This window comes from Mesoplodon bidens (genome assembly GCF_964165515.1).
Source record: "Mesoplodon bidens genome assembly, chromosome: 1".
Taxonomy (NCBI): Eukaryota; Metazoa; Chordata; class Mammalia; order Artiodactyla; family Ziphiidae; genus Mesoplodon; species Mesoplodon bidens.
This window is the reverse complement of record NC_138176.1, coordinates 178,758,674-178,781,086: the sequence shown is the minus strand read 5'-3', so window position 1 is coordinate 178,781,086 and position 22,413 is coordinate 178,758,674. Positions and strand designations below refer to the sequence as shown.

General features: G+C 37.8%; 1 protein-coding gene across 1 annotated transcript; it reads right to left on the bottom strand.

Annotated features, from left to right (window-relative positions):
* Window positions 1-2,964: 2,964 nt before the first annotated feature.
* ENAM (enamelin) lies at window positions 2,965-17,188 on the bottom strand (the record flags this gene model as incomplete). The annotated part of the gene is made up of 8 exons (XM_081236303.1): window positions 16,982-17,188; window positions 14,852-14,920; window positions 14,686-14,730; window positions 14,195-14,236; window positions 11,975-12,250; window positions 10,899-10,961; window positions 9,387-9,437; window positions 2,965-5,808 (listed from the first exon to the last, which is right to left on the bottom strand). The coding sequence occupies exons 1-8, from the start codon at window positions 17,033-17,035 to the stop codon at window positions 2,965-2,967; spliced, it is 3,444 nt and encodes a 1,147-aa protein (XP_081092429.1). The 5' UTR covers window positions 17,036-17,188.
* Window positions 17,189-22,413: the final 5,225 nt, after the last annotated feature.

Sequence of the window (22,413 nt, the reverse complement as noted above, 5' to 3'; positions counted from 1 at the left end):
TCTTCTTTAGGGTCCTTCAGGTCATGACCAAAGGAGTCTAGGTTAAGTGAGGGCAGAATCATGTCAAAACAAATGATAAAAGTAACTTACACGGCATGTCTTGTGAATTTTCTTTAGAGATGTATAAATTTAAGACTCTGATATGAGTGGCTAAAATAAATCATATTCAGGGGATCCAAAAAGCCAGGGAAGAATCTCTGTGATAGGGCTACTAGGCTGAGTTTTCAGAGGTGGTTTGACCCTATATTTCATCATCCTATTTTGCTTCTTGCTCAAAGTGAAAAAATAAAGGACTTCCTCCAGCTAACTGGATCAATGCCCAACCACCCCTTAGAGAAATCTATTATAGGATGTGAGACAGAAAAGCTTATAAGGCAAGTGTGTGTTAGCTTTGCTGGATTATTTCCTTTGTTTGTCATCCTCAGATATTATTTTCTTCTTCTTTATCAACTGGAGTCATCACCAGGATATATCCAGCCATTTTAGAATCAGCAGGTGATGACCACTAAACATAGGAACTCACCATAGAAATAGGGCCATGGTGGTGGGATGGGGGCACTAGAGGCAAGAGGGGATCACTTTCAGAGCCTGCCATCCCCACTGTATGCACCTTCATCTTAGAGCTGACTTTAAAAGCTTAATGAATAACTTAGCAAGGGCACACAGAATAAGTTTTTTATTGTAAGGGACTTAGCCCTGGTATCCAGGTTTATGGAAGAATACCTATGGTGGTAAGATGAAGAGTCATTTTCTACAGGGATGTCTCCTCCCCCCTTTTCTTCACTGTATTCTCAAATTCAGTAAATATTTTTGTCCCCCTCTGCTTTTACATTTTACATTACAGAGGTCTCAGATGATAAATTAAAGCTGTGGTGCCTCGTAGATGAAGATCCATTGACATATCTGCCAAAGGAAATATATGATCCATGCATTTTGATGAAATATTGAAGTGAATGAGTATTTTACAGTGAAAGTATTCATATCTAGATTTTAAAAATCATTTGGAAAATAGTAATGAAACATAACGATGTAGTTTTATTTTGATGAGGATAATTCTTAAGAGACAGTTTTATATAGAATAAGTTAATAATTTTTCAGTGTGTGATTAAAATCTGGTGATGGCGGTGGTGGATTTAAGCAACTAGTTGATTGGCCTAGGTAATCTACCTCTAAGATCCCTTCTTACCCTGAGATTCTACAATGCCAATGTTGTTGAATATGTAAAGGTACAGAGTGTGGTGGCTCCTTCAGCATCCCAGATGGTTTACCCACAGGACAAGCACACTGCGCTATTTTCGTGGGAGCTTCAAAAGCTGCTTTAAAACCAGTCAATAAATATTTATAAGCTATCTACTATGTGTAAGACACTGCGCCAGGAACTTGAGAAGACTCAAAGGACAAGAATCCTTTCCTCAGGAAGTTTTCAACATATTTTCTTAAATGTCTGAGATCTTCTTGTGAAGTCTGTCCCAGGAAATTTTCTCCTAATAAATTCCTAAGAGCTAAAAGGTAACTTTCTAGATAATTCAGAGAATTCTTCCTCTCTAAGGAATATACAGAGAGTAGGCCGAAGTGCCATTAGTAAAAACAAAACAAAACACTTAGCTGTATTCTAAGCAAGGCAATATAGAAATATCTACTTTACAAAATAATTTATTTAATCAAGATACAAAGGAAATGTGTCTGAATAATTCTACCAGGGCATGAAGAATAAGTCTATATGTTAGTAGTAGCATACACTGGTAGAATCACTTACACTGGGCTACTAAAGAAATTAACCACTGAGTGTTTCTCTTATTTGATTAGGATAGTGTTACCCCCAGTGTATTCTCTAGGTCCTGCAGATTATGAGTTGGTGATGGGGTATGGCAAGTCCTACTCTTTTTATCCGATGCTCAGTCGAAGAGGGGGAGTTCTTCCCTCTCTACCTTCCTAAGTCTTGTCTCCAGGCTACTAGTTCTGGGTAAATATTCTCTCTTCCCCCATTCTTCTTCTTGAATGTGTTCCTCTGGCTGAGTTGTGTCTACCTGGTAAAGGCCATAAGAAAATTAAAAATAAAAGTAGGTAATAGTGTCTACTATTTCCAAAATACATTCTACAATGATGATTAGGCTGGGCCAAGAGAAAAATTGGGATAGAATTTAGAGTAAATACAAAGAGGGAGTGAGATGGGCAGTCTTAAGATATGCAAATGGTATAGCAGGGAAAAAAGATAAATGGAAGGGAAGAAAGGAGTCAGAGAAAGAGATTGACAAGTGATACATTGGGAGACAGAACAGAAAGGTGAAAAGAGAGGAAGACATATGGAGAAAGTAGATGTAAAGACTAGTGATGGTTAAAGATAGCTTATTATATAAGAAGTGATAGAGGAAGATGGGGAAGGAAAAAATAGAAAGCTAAACATAGAATGGTTGAAAGAAAGAAAAGAAGGAAGATAAAACAGGAACTGGTAAAGGTAACGAAAGAGGTAGTAGAAGAAAAAATTCCAAAAGAGAATATTAACCAGGAAAAAAAAAAACCTGACAAAGACCAACACAAGAAAAAAAAAGTACAGTGCATTAGGGTTATATTGATGTATGGATCTCCATACATAAAATGGAAAATTCATCTGCTTTTCTGTCTTGCAAAACCAGACAACTTTGCAAGTATGGAACCTTGAGAGAAAAAGGAAGAATTGGCAAGCAAAGGGAAACTAATCCAGACAAGTGGCTTCCAAGTTTCAAGGCACTGGTGGTCATAGCCTTCCTGTTTTTTGTTTTTTTTTTTTAAAGTCTGTGCTAATTGGTGACAATACTGGATCTAGCAACTCCCAGAGCCCCAACCTCCTATTGCTGGAATGGGGAAAAACTTAAGGATCGCCAAGAAGGTGAGATACTTATCAAATCTTGGGGGAAGAATGTCTGGAAAGCACTGTAGAATAGCAGGTATTTTCCTTCCCCAAAGAATGCTTGATTGAGATAATTCCTAGGCCTGAAGTAGTAAGCAGTCTTGCACCTGGTCCTGTGGATTGGTCCCTACTTGAAGAGAATCAAATAGAGTGTGTTCATCTGCATTAAGTGGGTCTGCATTTATGTTCTGAAACTGTGCCCTGGTAGCTAACTCAGCCAATGAGTTAGGAATTTCAGTAGGCGTAATTGGATCCCCATCAAATGAGCCTTGCCTTCCAACGCTAGATGGAGTTCCAGTGCTGGAGCTGTGATACTTTGTTAATTTGGAGGCAAAACATGGTAACTGTAGGATGCTAGATGGTCTCTGCTGCCTTTCACCCTCATTTCCTTGCACTTCACTTGGAATTCCTTCTGGCTTGGGACCTTCGTCAGGTGTATCAATAACAAGCTGCTCAGGAGTAAGATCGACAGTTCTTTCATTGAGCTGGTTGCCTTCAAATATTTGTTCCAAAATGTTTCCTTCTCCTCCAAGATCACTTTTGAGGCAAGGTGTATTCTTTGATTGAAGGGAACTGGTTTCAGGAAAGGGCATAATTCCCCTTTGGCCCAACTGATTTATAGAACATGGTGTGTTCCTCTTCAGAGTGGACACGTCATCTCTGAAAGGACTTGGGTTTTGACTTTCTCCAGGCAGTCTTTTTTCTGAACTGTTTCTTTGGCCAGGTAGGATGCTTGTCGGGGAGATAGTATGTCTTACATGCTTAGTATGACTGTCTTCTGTATACACAGGGCTGGTGTCTTGGTTCTCCCCTGGTGCAAGACCAAAAGATGGATTGTAGTCTTGTAGAGCAAGTGGATTGTCCTTGGGACCTGTGGAGCCACCAACACAGCAGGGGCCTCTCTGGCTTAGGTGAAATAAATGTGCTCCTTTTTGACCTGCTGGGTAACTTGGAGGAATTAAGTCTGGGAAAGCCAAATGTTCTTTCTCTGGTAAATTTAACCTAGTGATCTGCATGCCATAATTCAAATTCTCACCTTCATGCCATATTGGATTTTTCTGAAGCCCAGCTGGGGAGTCACTGGAATAAGACTTGTTCTCTTTCTGGTATGGTGAACTAGCAGGGGCTTTGTGTAAATTTGTTGGCTGATCCCAGAAATTTCTGTTAAAATATGGCTTGCTTTCTTTCTGCTCTTGGGCTTGAATCCTGTGGTCCCAGGAGTTCCAAGAAGGAAACATAGTGCTTTCTTCTTGTCCAATGGCATTATTAGCATAATAGCCCCTGCTCTCCACCGGCCGTGGTTCAGTGGGAGCTGTATTATATGATGGGAAATTCTCATCTGGGCTCCAGGGGTAAAATTCACCATAAGGGAAATCCTCCCTGGGTTTTGATGGATTATCTAAGGAATAGGGAAGGTATTCCTTTGGTTGATTGGAGGTATATTGCTCGCCTTCATAGTGCCTCACTGTTGGGTCTCCTTTAAAGCTTGACTGCACCACACCCCATTTACTTTGTCCTGGGAAAGATTCGTCTCCAGTTGGATCTATTGGATCTTCTTCATTATAAGGGATTGTCTTTTTTGGGTCTGGAGTATTCATGGGATAGTGTGGATTTTCAGGTTGCCTCATTGTATTGGGAGAATCATCTCTTTCAGCCCATTTATTACTTCTAAGGTATGGTGAGTTTTCCCTGGGATCATAGGAGTTATAGTCAGGGTAGTAAACACGTCCTCCAGAGCCATGGGAAGGAAGAGGTAAGTGTTCTTCATGCCTTCCAAGATCTTCCTTAAAAGGTGGAGAGATTTCTTGTTGGTTCCAAGTATTTCTTCCAGCATTAAAATGTTCCCTTGCAGGGGAAGGGAATCCCTCAGGGTACACAGGCTGATATATACTGTGCTTTAATTCTGGCTGATTAATTTCTGATTCATATGGAATTCTTCTTGGCTCTAAGATAATCCCTTTGAGCAAATTCTGGCTTTGGGTTTGTCCATTAGAATTTGGAGCTCTTCTGGAATCTCCTCTCAGGTAATAAGAGTTTTCACGATGACCAATAGAATTAAAATTTGGGACTAGCATGTTATCCTCAGGGTGAGGCAGTTTATAGTTTGATTTATTAACTCCGTAGTCTTGAGAGTTTCTCCAGGGGCCATTTGGATCCCTTGTAGGAATGACTATTCTTTCTTTTTGACTTACTGGCTTCTCTCTTGGATTTTGGATGTTTTCATTGTGGCCAACAGTACCATGTTTGGGACCCAGAGGGGGAACATTGGTTTCCACAGGGTGTATATTTGGCCCTTCAGGCTTTCTTCTGAAATTTGCTGGATTTCCTGCATAATTGGGAGAATTGCCTCTTGCAGTGGAAGCATAAGCTCTGCGATATATTGGATATCCTGGACGAACTGCTTGTTTGCCTTCCAAAGCAAAGGAGTTCCACCGGGGACCCCTTTGAATTTGTTGATTTTGGTAAAAAGGCCCATTACGTCTGTGCCCCATAGTGGTGCCAGTAGGTCGCCATTGTCTTCCTGTAGGAAAACTTTGGATGTTAGGATTTAGATAATTTTCATGAATATTTGTCTGACTTGGTCCCCGTGGGGTTTGACTTCCTAGAACTCCCTGGCCTGAAACATTTACTGCAGGGCTGTTTTGAGCTGTAGGATTGCTCACAGTGTTAGACCCCTGGACACTGTTTCCTGTTAGGCTGGTGTCATTTCCACCCTGACTCCCTCTGGGATTGGGTGCATTTGACTGGGTAGAATTAGTTTCAGGAACTGTTGAATTAGCCAAAGGATCAGTGGCTGAACTCTCTGTTTTAGGAGTATCTTTTTCTTTTGGTTTTTCAAAATCTTGTTCACACATCTCTTCTGAATAATAAGGAGGACAGCCCCCAAATCCATGATATCCAAAATATCCAAAGTAAGGATTCTGTAGGGAAGAAGATGGAAATTGATAATTACTCTTTGTTTCCCACTATGGTGCTGCCTGGAATTTTAAAAAGTGATAGTAAAAATCTTATTGGCCACATAATTTTTAAATCACCTTTGGCTATGCTTTCTTTCTTGAAATTTAATTCCTCCTTGGTTTCCATGACCCTTCTTCCTTCTGGTACTCTTACTCTCTGACCATTACTTTTCAGTTTTCTCTTCCTAGGCCTGGATTCTAAATCTAAGTACTTCTTGTTGTTTTTTTTTTTTAGCATTCCATCCTCTATCCACCTTATTCTTTTGTTCTCATTTTGCACACCTGTTCTGATCAATCTATTGCAGTCCAGTTCTTTCAATACAGATACATGCCAGTGACTCCTAAAGCCATAACTCTGGCACATGATTCTCTCCTGAGGTTGAGACAGAAAGACTGCTACACTAAAGAGTTTATGAGTATCTCCAATTGAATGTACCCAGACTGGACTCATTTTCCCCAAAACCTCATTCTCTAATATTCTATATCTAAGCAGAATTCACCACTGTATACCCAGTTTCCCAAGTTTCCACTCTCTCCTTTATTTCCCCCAGATAATTAATGACCAAATCTTATAAAATCTAAACTTTCATCTTTGTCTCCTCCTCCTTTATCCCCAATACCCCTGAACTATTGCAACAGTTTTCTTACTGGTTACTCTGGATATAATTTTACTTTCCTATAATCCTGCCTCTCCATTGCCATCAGAGTAGTGGAGGTTGGGGGTGGGTATGTGGGAAAGTTCTGTCACTTTCCTCCTTAAATATTAATTAAAGTTGCCCTTACCTTACAGGACAAACTCTAAACCCAGAGCATAACATACAAAGCATGGTGCCAAAGAGTGGGGCTCTAGACAAATATGGGTTAAAATCCCTATTCCACCAGTACTAATAGTATGACTCTGGGCTAACCTCAGTTTATTCATTTGTAAAATGGAGATAATAAAATAATATCTACCTCATAGGTTATCATGAGGATCAAGTGAGGTAACATATATAAAGCTCAGTGCCTAGTACTTAACTAAGTGCCTGATAATAATAATATATAATATTAATAAAGATAATAATTATTATTTTAAATAATCATCTGGCCCGTAGCAATTATATCCAGCCTCATTTCCTCCCCCTTGTAGTTTATGCGGCTGTAAATCACACTACTTGCAGCACTATTCACAATGACCTTAAAAAAGAAGGAAACTCTGCAATATGCACCAACATAGATGAACCTTGAGGACGTTTTGGTAAGTGAAGTAAGCCAGTCACAGAAAGATGAATGCTGCATGATTCCATTTTATGAGGTATCTAAAACAGTCACATTCATAGAATCAAAGAGTAGAATGGTGATTGCCAGGGGCTAGGGGGAGGGGGAATGGGGAGTTGCTAATCAACGGTCTTAACGGTTCAGTTAAGCAAGATGAATAAGATCTGCTGTAGAACATTGTACCTATAGGCAACAATATTGTATTGTATACTTCAGAATTTGTTGGGAGGGTAGATCTCATGTTAAGTGTTCTTACTACAATAAATAATAATTAAAAAACAACTACTTTTAGTTCTCTGAGTACTCTATGTTTCAGTGCCTTTGCACATAGCTTCTTCAGATTGAACTTTCTCTTTGCCTATACATTTATCCCTCCTGGAGAACTTGATTCATCTTCAGGACTCAGCTTGAATGCTCCCTTCTCTGTCCTGGTTTTCTTAGGCAGAATTAGGCTCTACTCTCAGGTGTCCACAGCAGTATAGGCTTCTGCTTTAACAATTATCCCACTGAATTTCAGTTGCTTATTTTTCTGGGATTCTCCCACTTGACTTTCCCATGTGAAGTCTTTGAGTGAAAACATTCTTCTCATCTTTGTTTTCCCCAGTACCTAGCACAGTGGGAAGTGCTTAATAAATGTTTGTTAATGAATGATGCAATCATCATGAGCAGTGTCAGTATGTTTGTTAGACACACATGTGGCATTTAGGTCATTTAGTTTTTCTTTAAAAAAATACAATCTAAAGAAAAAGTACTTTTATCCCTACTTGTGTATAGAGATGAAGAGACGGATGGGTGAGGATATGTCTTGGACAGCATGCAGGAAATCAGGCAATTTCCCCGAGAGGTGGAATGCAGATTTGTTAATACCTATGCAAATTGCCTGGGTCATCCTCTTTCACTCTCTCATGAAATGTTTGTAAAAATTTGAAGTGCCCATATTTACAATAACCAGGACATGGAAGCAACCTAAATGTCCAAAAGAATGAAATAATGCCATTTGCAGCAACATGGATGGACCTAGAGATTGTCATACTGAGTGAAGTAAGTCAAAGCAGAGAACGACAAATATCATGTGATACCGCTTATATGTGGAATCTCAAAAAAAGGGTACAGATGAACTTATCTACAAAACAGAAATAGAGTCACAGATGTAGAAAATAAACTTATGGTTACCAGGGGGTAAGGGGGGGAGAGATAAATTGGAAGACTGGGATTGACATATACACACTACTATATATAAAACAGATAACTAATAAAGACATACTGTATAGCACAGGGAACTCTACTCAATACTCTGTAATGGCCTACATGGGAAAAGAACCTAAAAAAGAGTATATATATGTATATATATAACAGATTCACTTTGCTCTACACCTGAAACTAACACAACATTGTAAACCAACTATACCACAATAAAAATTAAAAAAAAAATTGAAGTGCCCATTTCCAGGTTGAATGCATTTATCTGAATAATCATTTGGGATTATTTCACAATGATATATCTGAAAGCACCTTATGCCATTAGTGAACAGGAATTTTCAATGTCATTATTTTAACTACCCGCCCCTCAGCCCCTCCCCCTAGAACTATCAGGTTTCCACATTTCACTGAGGACATATCACATATTTAGGGAAAAAGAGGAAGTACACTCCAGGGGTGGGGTACTGTGCGACAATCACTACAATGGCTTTTTTTGATGACACATTGCTAGAATATTTAAATAGTGTATCACTGCATTTGGCCCCTCTCCTAGTGTGGTGTACTAAAAAAGCTATTGGATAGGGTATCAGAACACTTGGATTCTGGGTCCAGTTTATCCTCTAACTCAGTAGGTAAAACTGAATAGTAATTTAACTTCTCTTGGCTTCAATTTATTTGTACAATGAAGTCATTAGATGATTACTTAATTCCCTTTTGGGGATAACATTCTGAGACAGATTTACTTCGTTCCTGTTGACTAGTTCCATCACTGGTTAGAGTCCAGCATCAACCTTGAGCAAAGGTTAGTAAGTTAGCCTTCTGAGAGAGAGAGAGAGAGAGAGAGAGAGAGAGAGAGAGAGAGAGAGAGAGATTGATTTCTATACATGTAGAGGAGAAATGATATATCACATTTATTTTATTTTAGATTACTTGCTTGGTTTGTTTCACTTTTTAAAAATCACGGGTGCTTGAGCTACAGGTTCATGTGTTGGATTTTAACTTTCTTATTAGATAAGGATAAAAAAAAAAGCAGAGACTTTCATATTGTAATTCCTAATGAGGAATGTAGCTTTGCTTGTACTTACCCCACCTTCTTCATTGCTGACTGGTGGACTTCCATAACCTGGTGGTACCCTCTGAAAGGTGAAAAACACAATGAACACAGGGAAAACCACTTTCTATACTGCCATTTGATTGTAAAACTCAAGATTTTTAAAAATAGTTCAAGTCAGCGTTAGCACTGTTGGTGGCTTTTAGCTTCTGAGCCATTAGCTCTTAAAATCTAGCTATTAATAATTATGACATAACCATCAGTGAATTCTGGTAAATACAAAGCCTTCAGCTGGATCCCAGGTTATCTTACACAAAATACCATGTGTGGCTGCATCTCCTGGCAGTCGTCCTCCCCCATCACCAATAAACACATGCGTGCACGTGCACCCACACACACACGCACACACACACACACACACACACACACAAAGATTTGAGTGCTATTAGGATCCAAACATCTATATTAGAATATCTAATAATTGAGATTAAATAATGATGTTATTTTTTGAATGTTTACATTTAAGGTGACAAACTGACAATCCTTCCTGGATTATTACTAAAATATTTTTATAGTCAAAACCAAGGTTTATTTTCCTAATAAAACTAGGAGGTTGGGTTTCTGCTCATAGGAGGGTTGAGAAAAGCATAGTGGGAGGGTTTCAAAAAGCAATTCGTCTCCCACAGAAGTTCTACATAGATGAGATTAATAGATATTTCAGCAAGAGAATCATGTTCATCTCCTTTTTAAATCTTCACCTGGTACTGCCTTCATTTTCTTAGTTCAGTATTGCCAATAAAAAGGATGTCACTCTTATAAGGAAAAAGAAATAAGAAACTTTTACTGCTTGAAATGAATTGTTCCTTGGTTATAAGAAGCCTTCTTGGTTATAGAGTTGTAGACAAGAAAAACCAATGCCATAGCTAAATGAAGAGTCATCAAATATTTATTGATGTTGTTTTTGTTAGTTTAACTGCAACTGACCATTAATATTTCTTTAGTTCATTAGTTTATTTTGCGATTCATATTTTAAATGCTTGTCATGCAATTTCAACATTGTTTTATTTTAATGATTTTAACCTTTAAAGGATTCTTATTATTTTGCAAGATTCTTTACAATGAAATATCTTTGTCTAGAAATAATAAGACATTATGGAAGGATCTTAGTCTAATCATAGTTTTCAAACTCCATTTTGTCCCAATTTCCCCATTACATTAAATGTGGATAATCTTTGTGTTTTCTCATCTCTTTCTCATCTCTTGGGTGGGAATAGTAGTGAAGGAGCACAACCTTTTGAAATTAATTCATTATCTATGTTAGTAGTAGCGTTGGATGATTTAGGCTATGTTCATTTCAACAATTTGAGTAAAAAATCCAATTAAAAAATTCTTTCTTTCCTACATGATTACTGATGTGATGATTTTGTTTCATATTCTCTAATGATTGGCATATGGCATTCCATTTAGAATGTATGAACTCAAATTAGTTTGAGATACAGCATGCTAATATTATTTTTCAATTCTAGTTTAAAGGAAAAGAACTCACATGTGGAACATGCCACGGTGGCTGTTGATAGGGAGATAGCCCATTGCCGAATGGTGGGAATGCCTAGAAAGAACAAAAGAATCAGAGTGATGTGGAAATGAGAAGAGTAAATGAAAAATGAAACAAACTTATTAAAGACAATTATTTGGAACTTGTAAGTCTACATCTTCCTTTGTATTAAACTGTGAATTTTTTAAGGGCAGAGATAATAATAATAATAACAATTAGTATTATTGAGCACTTATGTTCTAGGTAATGTGCTGAGAATTTTATACTAGTAAGCTCATTTAATCCTCACATAACTGTAGAAGATATGTGCTATTATTATTCTCATTTCACTTAAGATTCTGAGGTTCAGAGAAATTGAGTCACTTGCCCCAAATCTCAGAGCTGGTAAATGATTGAAGCCAGGATTCAAAGCCAGGAGTGTCTTTTCATTCAAATTTGTATTCTCTACAGCTATAATAGGTCTGATAATGAAGGCTAATCGACTCAAGACAACATTTTAGAAGCTCCATGATGGATGAGATCTTGAGAAACCATCTGCCTGTCTTCTTGCTTTAAGTCAGGACTACATTTATGCTATCCTGAAGTCCTGGAAGCAGTGTTAACTTTCAGAGCAATATTTTAGATAATTGAAGCGTAGATCTGGAAGGGACTTAGAGAACATTCCATTTACTCATGATGAACCTGGAGCCTAGAAAGGCAAAGTGACTTGCTCAAGATCGTACAACTAATAAGGGCCAGGGTAGAATTCGAATCTCTGTTCCCTGACTTTTCTATTGGTGCTCATGTTTATACCCTGTTGCCTCTGTATTTTAAAAGGAGCTTCTCAACAGTATTTGGGTAACTTTTCATTAAATGAAGGCTAGAATAGACTCGCCAGGCAGTCTTGGATATGTGGTGACAGCATCACCTTGGAAGAAAGTGTCCAAACTAATGATCCTGTTTTGTACATAGCGGTATCTGTGTTGAGGAGCATTGGAGGAAGTGTGTTTGTGGGGGTGGCATGGCCCTCCAAAGCTCTCTGAGGTCATTTATGACTCTGGTTTGGAATTTTGCTGGGCAAGCCTCACCTGAGGTGTCTGGGTTTCCTCTTGGGGCTGAGTTGGGGTGGGTGATGGCTGCCTTAAAGGATGCTCCGGTAGGGGCTGTTTTAGTTGAGGCTGGTTGGGTTTCTGGGTCTCTGGGGCTTGATCAGTCTTGCTCTGGTGTTTGGGTGCTGAGGGAGATGAAGGTTTCTGTAGGCGCTTCTTGTTGGGTGGTGGCTGAGGCCACATGGGCATCTGGTACGACAGGAAGAGCTGAGGGAGCTGCATACCATTTCCATACAAGGGACCCAGGTGTGCCATCTGCAAGGGTAGTAAATAACAGTAAAATCACATGAGTGCTGGTACTCCAGCTCTCCTCACCATCTTCTGTCATTCTCTAAAAGTCAGTCCAGGATCTTAAAAGGCCTATGAAGCTTAAGTCAACAATGGAAGCTTCAAGCTCTTTAGCTAGCATTTTTCTTTTAATGCTCTCTTATACTTTTTATTTTTGTTGTTTTTTTTAAATTGGAGTATAGTTGCTTTACAATGTTGTGTTGGTTTCCACTGTACAACGAAGTGAATCAGCTATATGTATACGTATATCCCCTCCCTCTTGGACCTCCCTCTCACCCCCCTAGCTAGCATTTCTTTACATGTTTTCTTACAGAAATGAATTTCAGTCTTTCAGAAAACCAATGAAACAAAGCAAAAGGCAGAATTAGGTGAGAAATTTCAGTTAAACAATTCAGCTTATAATTTTCTAACTCTGAAGCCCTGACTCAGGTAAGAAGCGTACGAGTGTACAAGTTACAGAGGAGTTGATATCAAGTTCAAAATTCCTGTGACTTGTTACAGGCTGGATGAAGAGGAGAAAGAGCAAAAAGAAGACAAAGGAAGTGAGAGTGTTAAAAAAAAGAGAAAGAGTAAAAATTTTATGTGTGTAAATATCCTTATATGGGGCCTATGCTTCTCGATTACAGGTGAATCCTCATTAATTCCGTTTTCATTATGAAAATCTCCACAATTACAAGGTTGGCAGGGAAGCAAAAGTAGTTATAATCTGAAAATGCTAATATATGAATTGACCTCTTACAACAGTAGTTCCCATTCAAACATTCCCTCTCTGACTTAACACCAGTCTCTGTCTCCAGGCTTCATTAATCAGTCTCTCACTATCTATGGATGATACACACAAAATACCGTGCAAATGCCACGTGGATTGATGGAAGGTGAAATGGCAAATCTTGCATTAAGATGTAGGATTTCATGACAATTAAGTTGGTAAAAATTTCAAATCACTGGCAAAGTTGCTAAAACTGAGAATGAGAGTTTGAAAAGTTGGGCCTATCAAAAGATAAAGATGAGAAAATTGACAATGATGATGATTTTAGGTGAGGGGCTTTAAAAGAGAATGACTTGAATGAAAAAGATTAAGGGAAAATTGATGAAGTCCTTGATTTTTCCCCCCAATGGGTCTCATGATCATGTTACAAAAGTCAAAAGTAACATATAGTATTATTGTACTATCATACAATTTTTTCAGAAAAATTATGCCAGAAGATTCAACTGATAATACGTTCATTATTAGTTAGTTCTAAGAGTTAGCACATAGTGGAAAGTATAAGCTAAATTTTAAAAATTAGACAAAAACTTATTTCATAATTTTAGTGTTATCTTTCAAGATAATCCAAATAAAACTTTATCCTCCTCCCAGTATTTACTTATGCTATTTTTTGTTCTCATTATTTGTAAATATATCTTGTGTAGTCTTTTCCCAGAACAAATTTCTCTCAGTTATAAAGAAGCAGTGTAATTAATAAATGCTTTTTATCTACATGAAAGTACAATATTAATGAATAAGAAGAAAATTTGGTGTAAGGGGTTAGGTGAAATAATTTTTTTCCTTGAAACTGAAACACTTTTTTTTTTTTTTTTTTTTTTTTTTGCGGTAGGCGGGCCTCTCACTGCTGTGGCCTCTCCCGTTGCGGAGCACAGGCTTCGGACGCGCGGGCTCAGCGGCCATGGCTCACGGGCCAAGCCGCTCCGCGGCATGTGGGATCTTCCCGGACCGGGGCACGAACCCGTGTCCCCTGCATTGGCAGGCGGACTCTCAACCACTGCGCCACCAGGGAAGCCCCCTTGAAACTCTTATAATGGTTAATTAAAACGTGAATAATGATTGGTGTCTTTATTAGCTAAGACAAACCTTATAACTATCTGTATATAAACAAGAAATCATTAGAAATAATATAAAGTGGAACTTACAGGTGGGGAGTTCATAAAGTTGAAGTGACCATAGCGCATCATCTGTGACAGAAGGAATCCATTTATGTGGCACAAAGTGAAAATTTTTTATTCAATGAAATCACAAGAAATAAGTTTCTGATTTTTAGATATAACAGTCGTAATGTCTTTTACTAGTTATGCATGAATTTAAAATAAGTAATGAAATTTAAAAACCTTCTATGGCACTATGATTTGAGAGTTTAAGAGGTAGAGTCTCTCTACCTCTTTCATAAGAAATTTTATATATCAGAAAGTTCTCCAGTATTCTCCTTTTTATTTTTTATTTTTTGGCGGCACCTGCAGCTTGCGGAATCTCAGTTCCCTGACTAGGGACTGAATCTGGGCCTGGCATTGAAAGCCCAGAATCCTAACCACTATGCAACCAGGGAACTCCCTAATATTCTTCTTTTTAAATGAACTCTCAAGACAGGGCTCTGGAAAATGTCTCTCCTGAGACTGAACATACATACCTCCTCACTTTTACTGCTAAATCCAGGCATTTGGGGCATTTGCATCTGGAAGTGAGAGAATATTTGTGACAAATTCAGAACATCAATTGAAATAAGCCCAGGAATTGTCCCCAAGCTATGCAACAATAGAACATAAAGAAAAGTCCTAAATTTTTTTAATACTCACTGGCATAGCTATGGAATAACAAAGCAGACCTAGAAAGACCAGGAGAATCTTCATTTTTCCACTTGGTACCTGGAATACAAAACTGCATTTTATTTTTGAACTGTGAAATAATTCTGCTGGGGGCACTTGGTGCTTAGCCAGGCACTAGCCCACCTGCCTGTCAAGGAGAACACTGATATACACAGTGAAAGGGACCTCTGCTGCCATGTTTATTTTACATTAAGAAACTATTAGATAGTTATTACCTGGTACTGTTCTAAGCTGCCAAAAGGGTCAGTTAAAAAGGAAAGATAAAAGTAAGAGAGGGAGAGAGAGAGAAGGAGAGAGACAGAGAAAACATTGATGCTTGAAAAGATGGCTCATAGCACTGGAATATGAAAATTAGAAATTAGGAGTTTATCTTGAAAAATATGAATATTGGTGATTTTGAATTTCTAGTTGCTAGGCTGGTTTAGAAAGTCATAGTAGTGTCTAACTATATTCACTGTTCAGGATAATCTCAGTCCCAGTGATGAGACAATCCAAAATCAGTACTTGGAGCTACTTTCTAAGGTGCTATAGACTATATTCCATTATAAAAAGGCTTGTTATATACACTGGAATATTTTAGAATCTATGCTTTTCTTCTTTCTGCTATTGTTGTTTCTATTATTATTATTGTTATTGTTATTATTTAATCTTTTTACAAATCACTTCTGCTTAAGGTCTGGTAAAAGAAATGGGATAAAATAAGAAAAACTATAAATTTATCTGTTTGTTAGACACTTTGATTATACATAGAGGAAAAGATAGAAACTATAGACAAAAATGAAGTTTGGAGATTGTTTTCATGGATTTTATTTATCCCACTCTAGTTAATTATGCAAGGCTTGTATAATTAATACTTGTATTTACATCTTTGAACAAGGCTTCTTCTAAAGCATTTACTTGGGTAACTCCTTAAGAAAACTCTTCCATTTGCATATACAATAGACAAAAATAAAGGTTTTAATCAGAATGATATATTTTCATGGTTTATCAGATGCAAGACAATTCCTAGCTTAGTAACCAGGATATAGACACCAGTATTTGCTCATTCCTTTTGTTTCTTCTTTCATTTTCTGGGCATGAAATGCACCTAGTAGTGATTTGAGCCAATGCTCACCCTTCTACTTGCTTTCCACAGAAGTAATATAACTAGAGGACACGTCATCATTTTCTTAAACTGTAGGTTTAAACAGTTACCTTTTATATATCAGAGAAATTGGGAGAGTGTAATTAACAAAGGAAGCAGTAATATGTAAATGTCTTTCCTACCAATTAAAGGTTTTCAGAATCATAGCATTGCAGAGAATTAAAAATAACTGAAACAAGTGTGCTTAGTATAGGCTACAACAACACAAGGAAGTTAATAAGGAGAATACTGGTGAATGCTTTCCTAAATCTATTTTCTAAGACTATGGCCTGAGATTTTGGGGGAACCTTTGTGTGTTTAACTTCTATCTTGCTTAATCATCCATCTAATTTCTATAGTAGCAGTCACTGAGATTCTTGATAATGCTACACACTCATATAGGAAGATGTGGTCTTTTGTTTTTCAAATATAAAATGTCACTGTTTTTCTCTCTCTTTTTTTTTTTTTTTTTTTTTTTTTTTTGCGGTACGCGGGCCTCTCACTGTTGTGGCCTCTCCCGTTGCAGAGCACAGGCTCCGGAGGCGCAGGTTCAGTGGCCATGGCTCACGGGCCTAGTCTCTCTGCGGCATGTAGGATCTTCCCGGACCGGGGCACGATCCCGTGTCCCCTGCATCGGCAGGCAGACTCTCAACCACTGCGCCACCAGGGAAGCCCTGTTTTTCTCTTTTATAAAATTAATATATTATGTTGGATGACTTTAAGATTCCTTCCATCTTTAAAAATTCATGATTGGATAAAAGTCTATGCTTAGCTGTTTTTTTTTTTAATTATAATGATTGTTATGGAATACAATGACTATATAAGTTCTTAGTTCGAACATTCCATCTGTGGTCTCAGATGCTCTTTTTTCTTCTGACATATTTAAATAGTGTTTTATCCTCTCAAGTGTACTTCTGACAATATTTAGTTCGATATATTATCTGTTTGTATTAGGAAAAATAAATGAAAATACTCACCAGGTTATCTAGCTTAGGAGACGAGGCTTCATGCCTGCACTGCAGCAGCAACATTTTTTCACCAAAATTTTCATAAGCCTTTAAGAAAAGTATAGATTTTTCATGAGAAGAAACTCAAATATAGAAATGAAACAAATAAATGAAGAAGCTAAGAGCAAATCTTCAGCTCTACCTTTATTAGAGAGTCTTCAAACTCTCTTCAAGCTTAATCTTCTATTGCTTTAAGAGTAAGGTGAAAGCTAAATCAGAGAGAAAATGACCCAGGCACTGTATTTTGAGATACTTTTAGTGCAATGTTGACAAAACTTGAATGCTCAATGGGGACGTGTACAAAAGCCCAGTGTTAAATGAGATCTAATTAGTTTGGAAGAAAGCTTATAAGAAAAATAAATACACCAACTAAACCAAGAAGTTTAAAGTTTTATCTGAAGATTACTGTGCAAAAATTATCAACAAACATCAAAGAATGCAATCAGGAAGTCAACCAACATCTATGAATTAAGTTCATTATTTGGAACTATATTAATTATGTTGAAAATCTCTAATACTCACCCAATGCCACTTAGAAGCTCCAACATATAAAAAATAACTTTTACTTGAACTTTGCTAGCCTGTCTTTGAAATATATTCTTAATGGTCTACAGGGGAAATGACTACAAGTTGCTAAAGCCAGGGAGATCTCAAGAAGCTAGACACATTTATATCTTAATGATGAAACAAAAATTCTTCATGAAGATGTCATGTTCTGTACCAAAAAGGCTTAAAATAAAAAGACTCCTCCTTTTCAGAAAGCTTGGGTCACATTTAAGCACTGTTGTAGACCTGCACAACCAATCAGCTTTGAGAAAATGGTTTTGCCATCACAAGAGTTTAAAGTAAAAGAACACATCCAATGTAAAATTTATAATATGTCATTATAGGAGCTGTCAAGTCTCTTATGTATAATAACAGTCCGGGCAAATGAGCTTACAGCAGTAAGATTTAGAAGATGCTTTCCTTGATGAATTTGGGTTTTTTAAAGTATAGAAACATTGTTTATGCAAAGATATTTAGGGAACAAAGGTGAATGAATATTAACCATATGCTATTGTCATAAAGCATTGACCGTGATCAAAAGGCAGGCCATGGGGCCTCCCTGGTGGCGCAGTGGTTGAGAGTCCGCCTGCCGATGCAGGGGATACGGGTTCGTGCCCCGGTCTGGGAGGATCCCATATGCCGCGGAGCGGCTGGGCCCGTGAGCCATGGCCGCTGGGCCTGCGCGTCCGGAGCCTGTGCTCCGCAACAGGAGAGGCCACAGCAGTGAGAGGCCCACATACCGCAAAAAGAAAAAAAAAAAAAAAAAAAAAAAAAAGGCAGGCCAAAATATGTATTTAGTTTAATATGTTTACTTAGTATATATTTAGTATATAATTAAAATTAACTGGAATGTTATGTCAACATTCAACTCAGTGACTTGATTTGATTCATATTACATAAGGTTAACAGGACTTAGAGCTCTTTTTGAAGTCAATATAGGTTAGTTACTGGGGATTCAGAGTTGTAGAAGAGAAAGGCAAAATGACAAATGAACTCTCAGCTATTCATGATAATACAACCTCATGAAAATCGGAGTTGAGAAATTCGCTGAAGGAATTATGTTATGGATGTTTTTAGAAATCTGACTTTCCGTAATAAAGACTTCACTGCTAAATAAATAAATAGGACAATTATACTTTTCATTGACAAGAGCAAGCTTTGTTATCTTTGCTGAACTTAGATTCTCCTGTTCCCTATGGCTCCATTTGTAGTGGTGATATTTGCTTATTTTAATGTTGGCATTTAAATAGTAAGAATTTTTGAATTTGATGCCAAAAGATGGTTCCTACTTTGTGTGACTCTGCACATCAGTTCACCCAGGGGTTGTACAAGGTGCTGTTCTGAGGTGCTATGTCCTTCCTCTTGGGCCAAATAACACTGCATTTTTTAGCCCTCAAACTCCCTGAATTTAGTACGACAAAGCATAAAATTGCACCGGAATAGATGACTTTAAATTAATCTCTAAATATCTTTTAAGTCTGTATGTGTCCAAGAAAGTGTGCAAAGTTATATCTGCTCCAAGTGTCTGACTGTCTTTATCTGATTTTGTAGAAACTGAATAGGAATTACAATACTGTGTGTATGCTGAGATTTGTTTGTAAGTGGTAGGACACTGAGGGAACAGTGTATTCACGAAGATGAAATGGGAATCGTGGTGCTGGATGACCCTGGTTTCTGCCTGTACCCTTCACATAGAGGCTAGAGTTTTATCAGCCTTAGCCATATAGGTTATTGGGAGTTGCTACTAAACCTCACTTGATCGCTTCTCTGTTTACCCTTGTTCCCTCTGCCATAAGGCTGGTTAGTGGTCATGAAATAATCCATGTTTTAAAAACCCAGCTAAGGGACTTCCCTGGTGGTCCAGTGGGTAAGACTCCACACTCTCAATGCAGGGCGCCTGGGTTCGATCCCTGGTCGGGGAACTAGATCCTGCATGCATGCCTCACCTAAGAGTTTGCATGCCGCAACTAAAGATCCCTCATGCCGCAATGAAGATCCCGTGTGCTGCAACTAAGACCCTGCACAACCAAAATGAATAAATAAATATTAAAAAAAACAGCTAAGCTATTGAATGATTGAACTCTTAGTAGTGGTGGATCAGATTGAGAAAACAACCAAGCATCTTTTTTTCTTTAAAAACACTAAAGAAGTGCTTAACTCCATAGAATATTTTGAAATTAGTCTTTTGTGACTTTTCCTCCTTTCCTCCAATTATCTTTACTTATTTTATAAATACTTTCCCCCTCCAAACGATTACAACTGTTTTTGAATATGTTTATTATTTGGCTTTAAAAAGTTTTAGAATTTCTCCCTCTCTTTTTCTCTGTTTCCCTTTTCCCTTTTTGTCCATAAAACAAGACTTCTTATTCGGTCTCTGTAAACCCATGCCATTGTATGTAAGAATTTGTGTGTGGATGCAATTTTTTTCCCCTGAAGGAGAACCTCTATCCTTGAAGGGTCTGTGACCTCCCCACTCTCCTAAGATCCTCTCGTTGCCCTAGATTTTAAGCCACTGGGAGCAGAAAAATCTTTTGATTTCTATGGTGGAAAGAGGCTGAGCTTTGGAGTTGCCAGACCTGAGTTTAAACCTTCCACAAATTAACCAACTGTTTAATTTCCTGTTCAGTAAAATGGGGGTAATAAGTTTCTTCTAGGAAGTAATTTAAATAATGTGTGTAAAGAGTCTGGCACCTAGCAGGCACTGAATGATGATCAGTGTATGACTGATCAATACATTAAGGTACTTCTGTGGTTCCACATTATACTTCATAATTAAGGACCTATGAGCAATAAAGGCAGTCATGATTCTCAGAGCAAATAGATCTTCTAAGCATGACTGTCATGCTGAAGTTCTGTGGATTATTATTAGTAGAACCCTTCCACACTGCAGGATTGCTGAACTTGGGATACTTGAAATAAAGTAGCATCTTAGGAATCCACTATTGGTGGCCAAATAGTATCCAAGCATCCACAATCTTGATTTCTCTCTGGAACTATTCCTATAGCATATCTTCAGGCCCTAAATGTGAGAAACCTTCTTTCATAAGGAAGAGAACGTGTAGTTTAATCTTTCAGAGGTTAAGTGGTTAACAATGTTTATTCCACAGACATTTCCCGAGCAGCCTCTTCATGCAAATCCCCAGCTGAGGTGCCCACCCATCCTGCACAAGCTGTTGGGATAGGAAAATTTCTGAGCCAGAACTCAGTAGTGGGTTTGAATTCTGGTATCTATGACTTAATTGTTTTAAAACCTTTAGTCAAGTGACTTAAAGTCTTTAAGCCTCAGTTTCCTTGTTTGTAAAGTGGGGGATAATAATAGTATTTTCTTCATTTGTTGAGAATTTAATAATTTATTTAAAGTTCTTAGTACATAGCTTAAATAAATGCCATAAATAGATATATAAATGTTACCTGTGATTATGATTAGAGCTTGCTCAATAGCTGCTGTGTTACTGACCACTGACACATTTCTTAAAGATTTTTAAGGCTGTTTCACCTCTTTGTGCTTATTGATGAAAAAAAGAACAAAAAGACAGAAAGCAAACAAAAAAACCTCCAAGGAGCAAACAAACATCTTCATAAATAGAATATTGAAAAAAAACTGGATCATAAAGTTTATCAGATTTATTCAGTTTAAGTCTGGCTTTTGATCTACAAATACAAAAGTTACTCTGTGATGCCAGTGAGTTACTGCTGGCAGGTGGTTATTTATTTGGGCCACCCTCAGAGGTAGTGTTTATATGTACTGAAGATCAGCTTAAAAATGACTCAGACTCTAAGAAGATTACTTTGTTTTCCATCTTCTCTCTTCAGTCTGAGAAGAAAATGTAACCCAATAGTTAAGAACACAGGCCTTGAGTTTCAAAATACTGAGTAATGTATACTTAGAATAGTGCCTGACTCATAGTAGGTGTTTCATGTGACTTAAGCATTTTTCTACTTCTTATACTTCATGGAAGCTGGTTGTGATGTCACCTCATCATGGAAATAATATCTTTTATATCTTGGCCATTTATTATATGCATTGGGTGCTGCTCTAAGCAATTTTCATGGTTTAACTCTCACCATTCCTCACCACAAGCCTATGAGATAGGTTCTATTATTATATACATTTTACTATAAGGAAACACATAGAAAGATTAAGTAGCTTGTTTAATTACATAACCAGTAAGTGGCTAAAGCCAGACAGTCTGACCCCAAGGTCCCTGTTCTGTCCTCTACTCCATGTTGTCTTGGCCTGAATTGAAGCAGTGACATTAAGACACAGCTTATTTAGCTTTTTTTTCTTAACAATGACTGCCATTGTCCCTATTTGGGTATCTTGGTATAAAATGTGGGGAAAAATCACAGGGAGTCAGAATACCTAGTTTCTAGATTAATTGATCACTCACCAACCCTGGGACATTGGGAATTCCCTTAGACTTCACTGCCTTTCAGTTTCCTTAACAAGAATCTCCCTATTCGTTTTCCAAAGCCTATGATATTGTCCTTTATCAGCAGAGTAGAATACTAGTAGTCTGGACTTTCAATCTAAGAGAACCTTAAAATATTTGCAGTTCAGTTCTGCTGAAATGCCTGGTTGAGAGAAGTGGTTTTGGGAATAGAGCTATTCAACCACTTTCTGTCTCTGGTGTGACTTGAGTCATACCATCTGTAGCCCATACCTTTAGATTAGCTTAGCTCCTTTAAAGAATCACTTCCACTAAGGCGTATTTACTAAAGCTCACAAATGAGAGATAGATGTAGGAAATCTCTTATTAAGCACCCAGCAGGTGCTGGAAACAGTGCAAGTGAGTGGTGTTACGATGGTAAGCACCACAGACAGTCTGTGCCATCATGGAACTATTTATCCAATA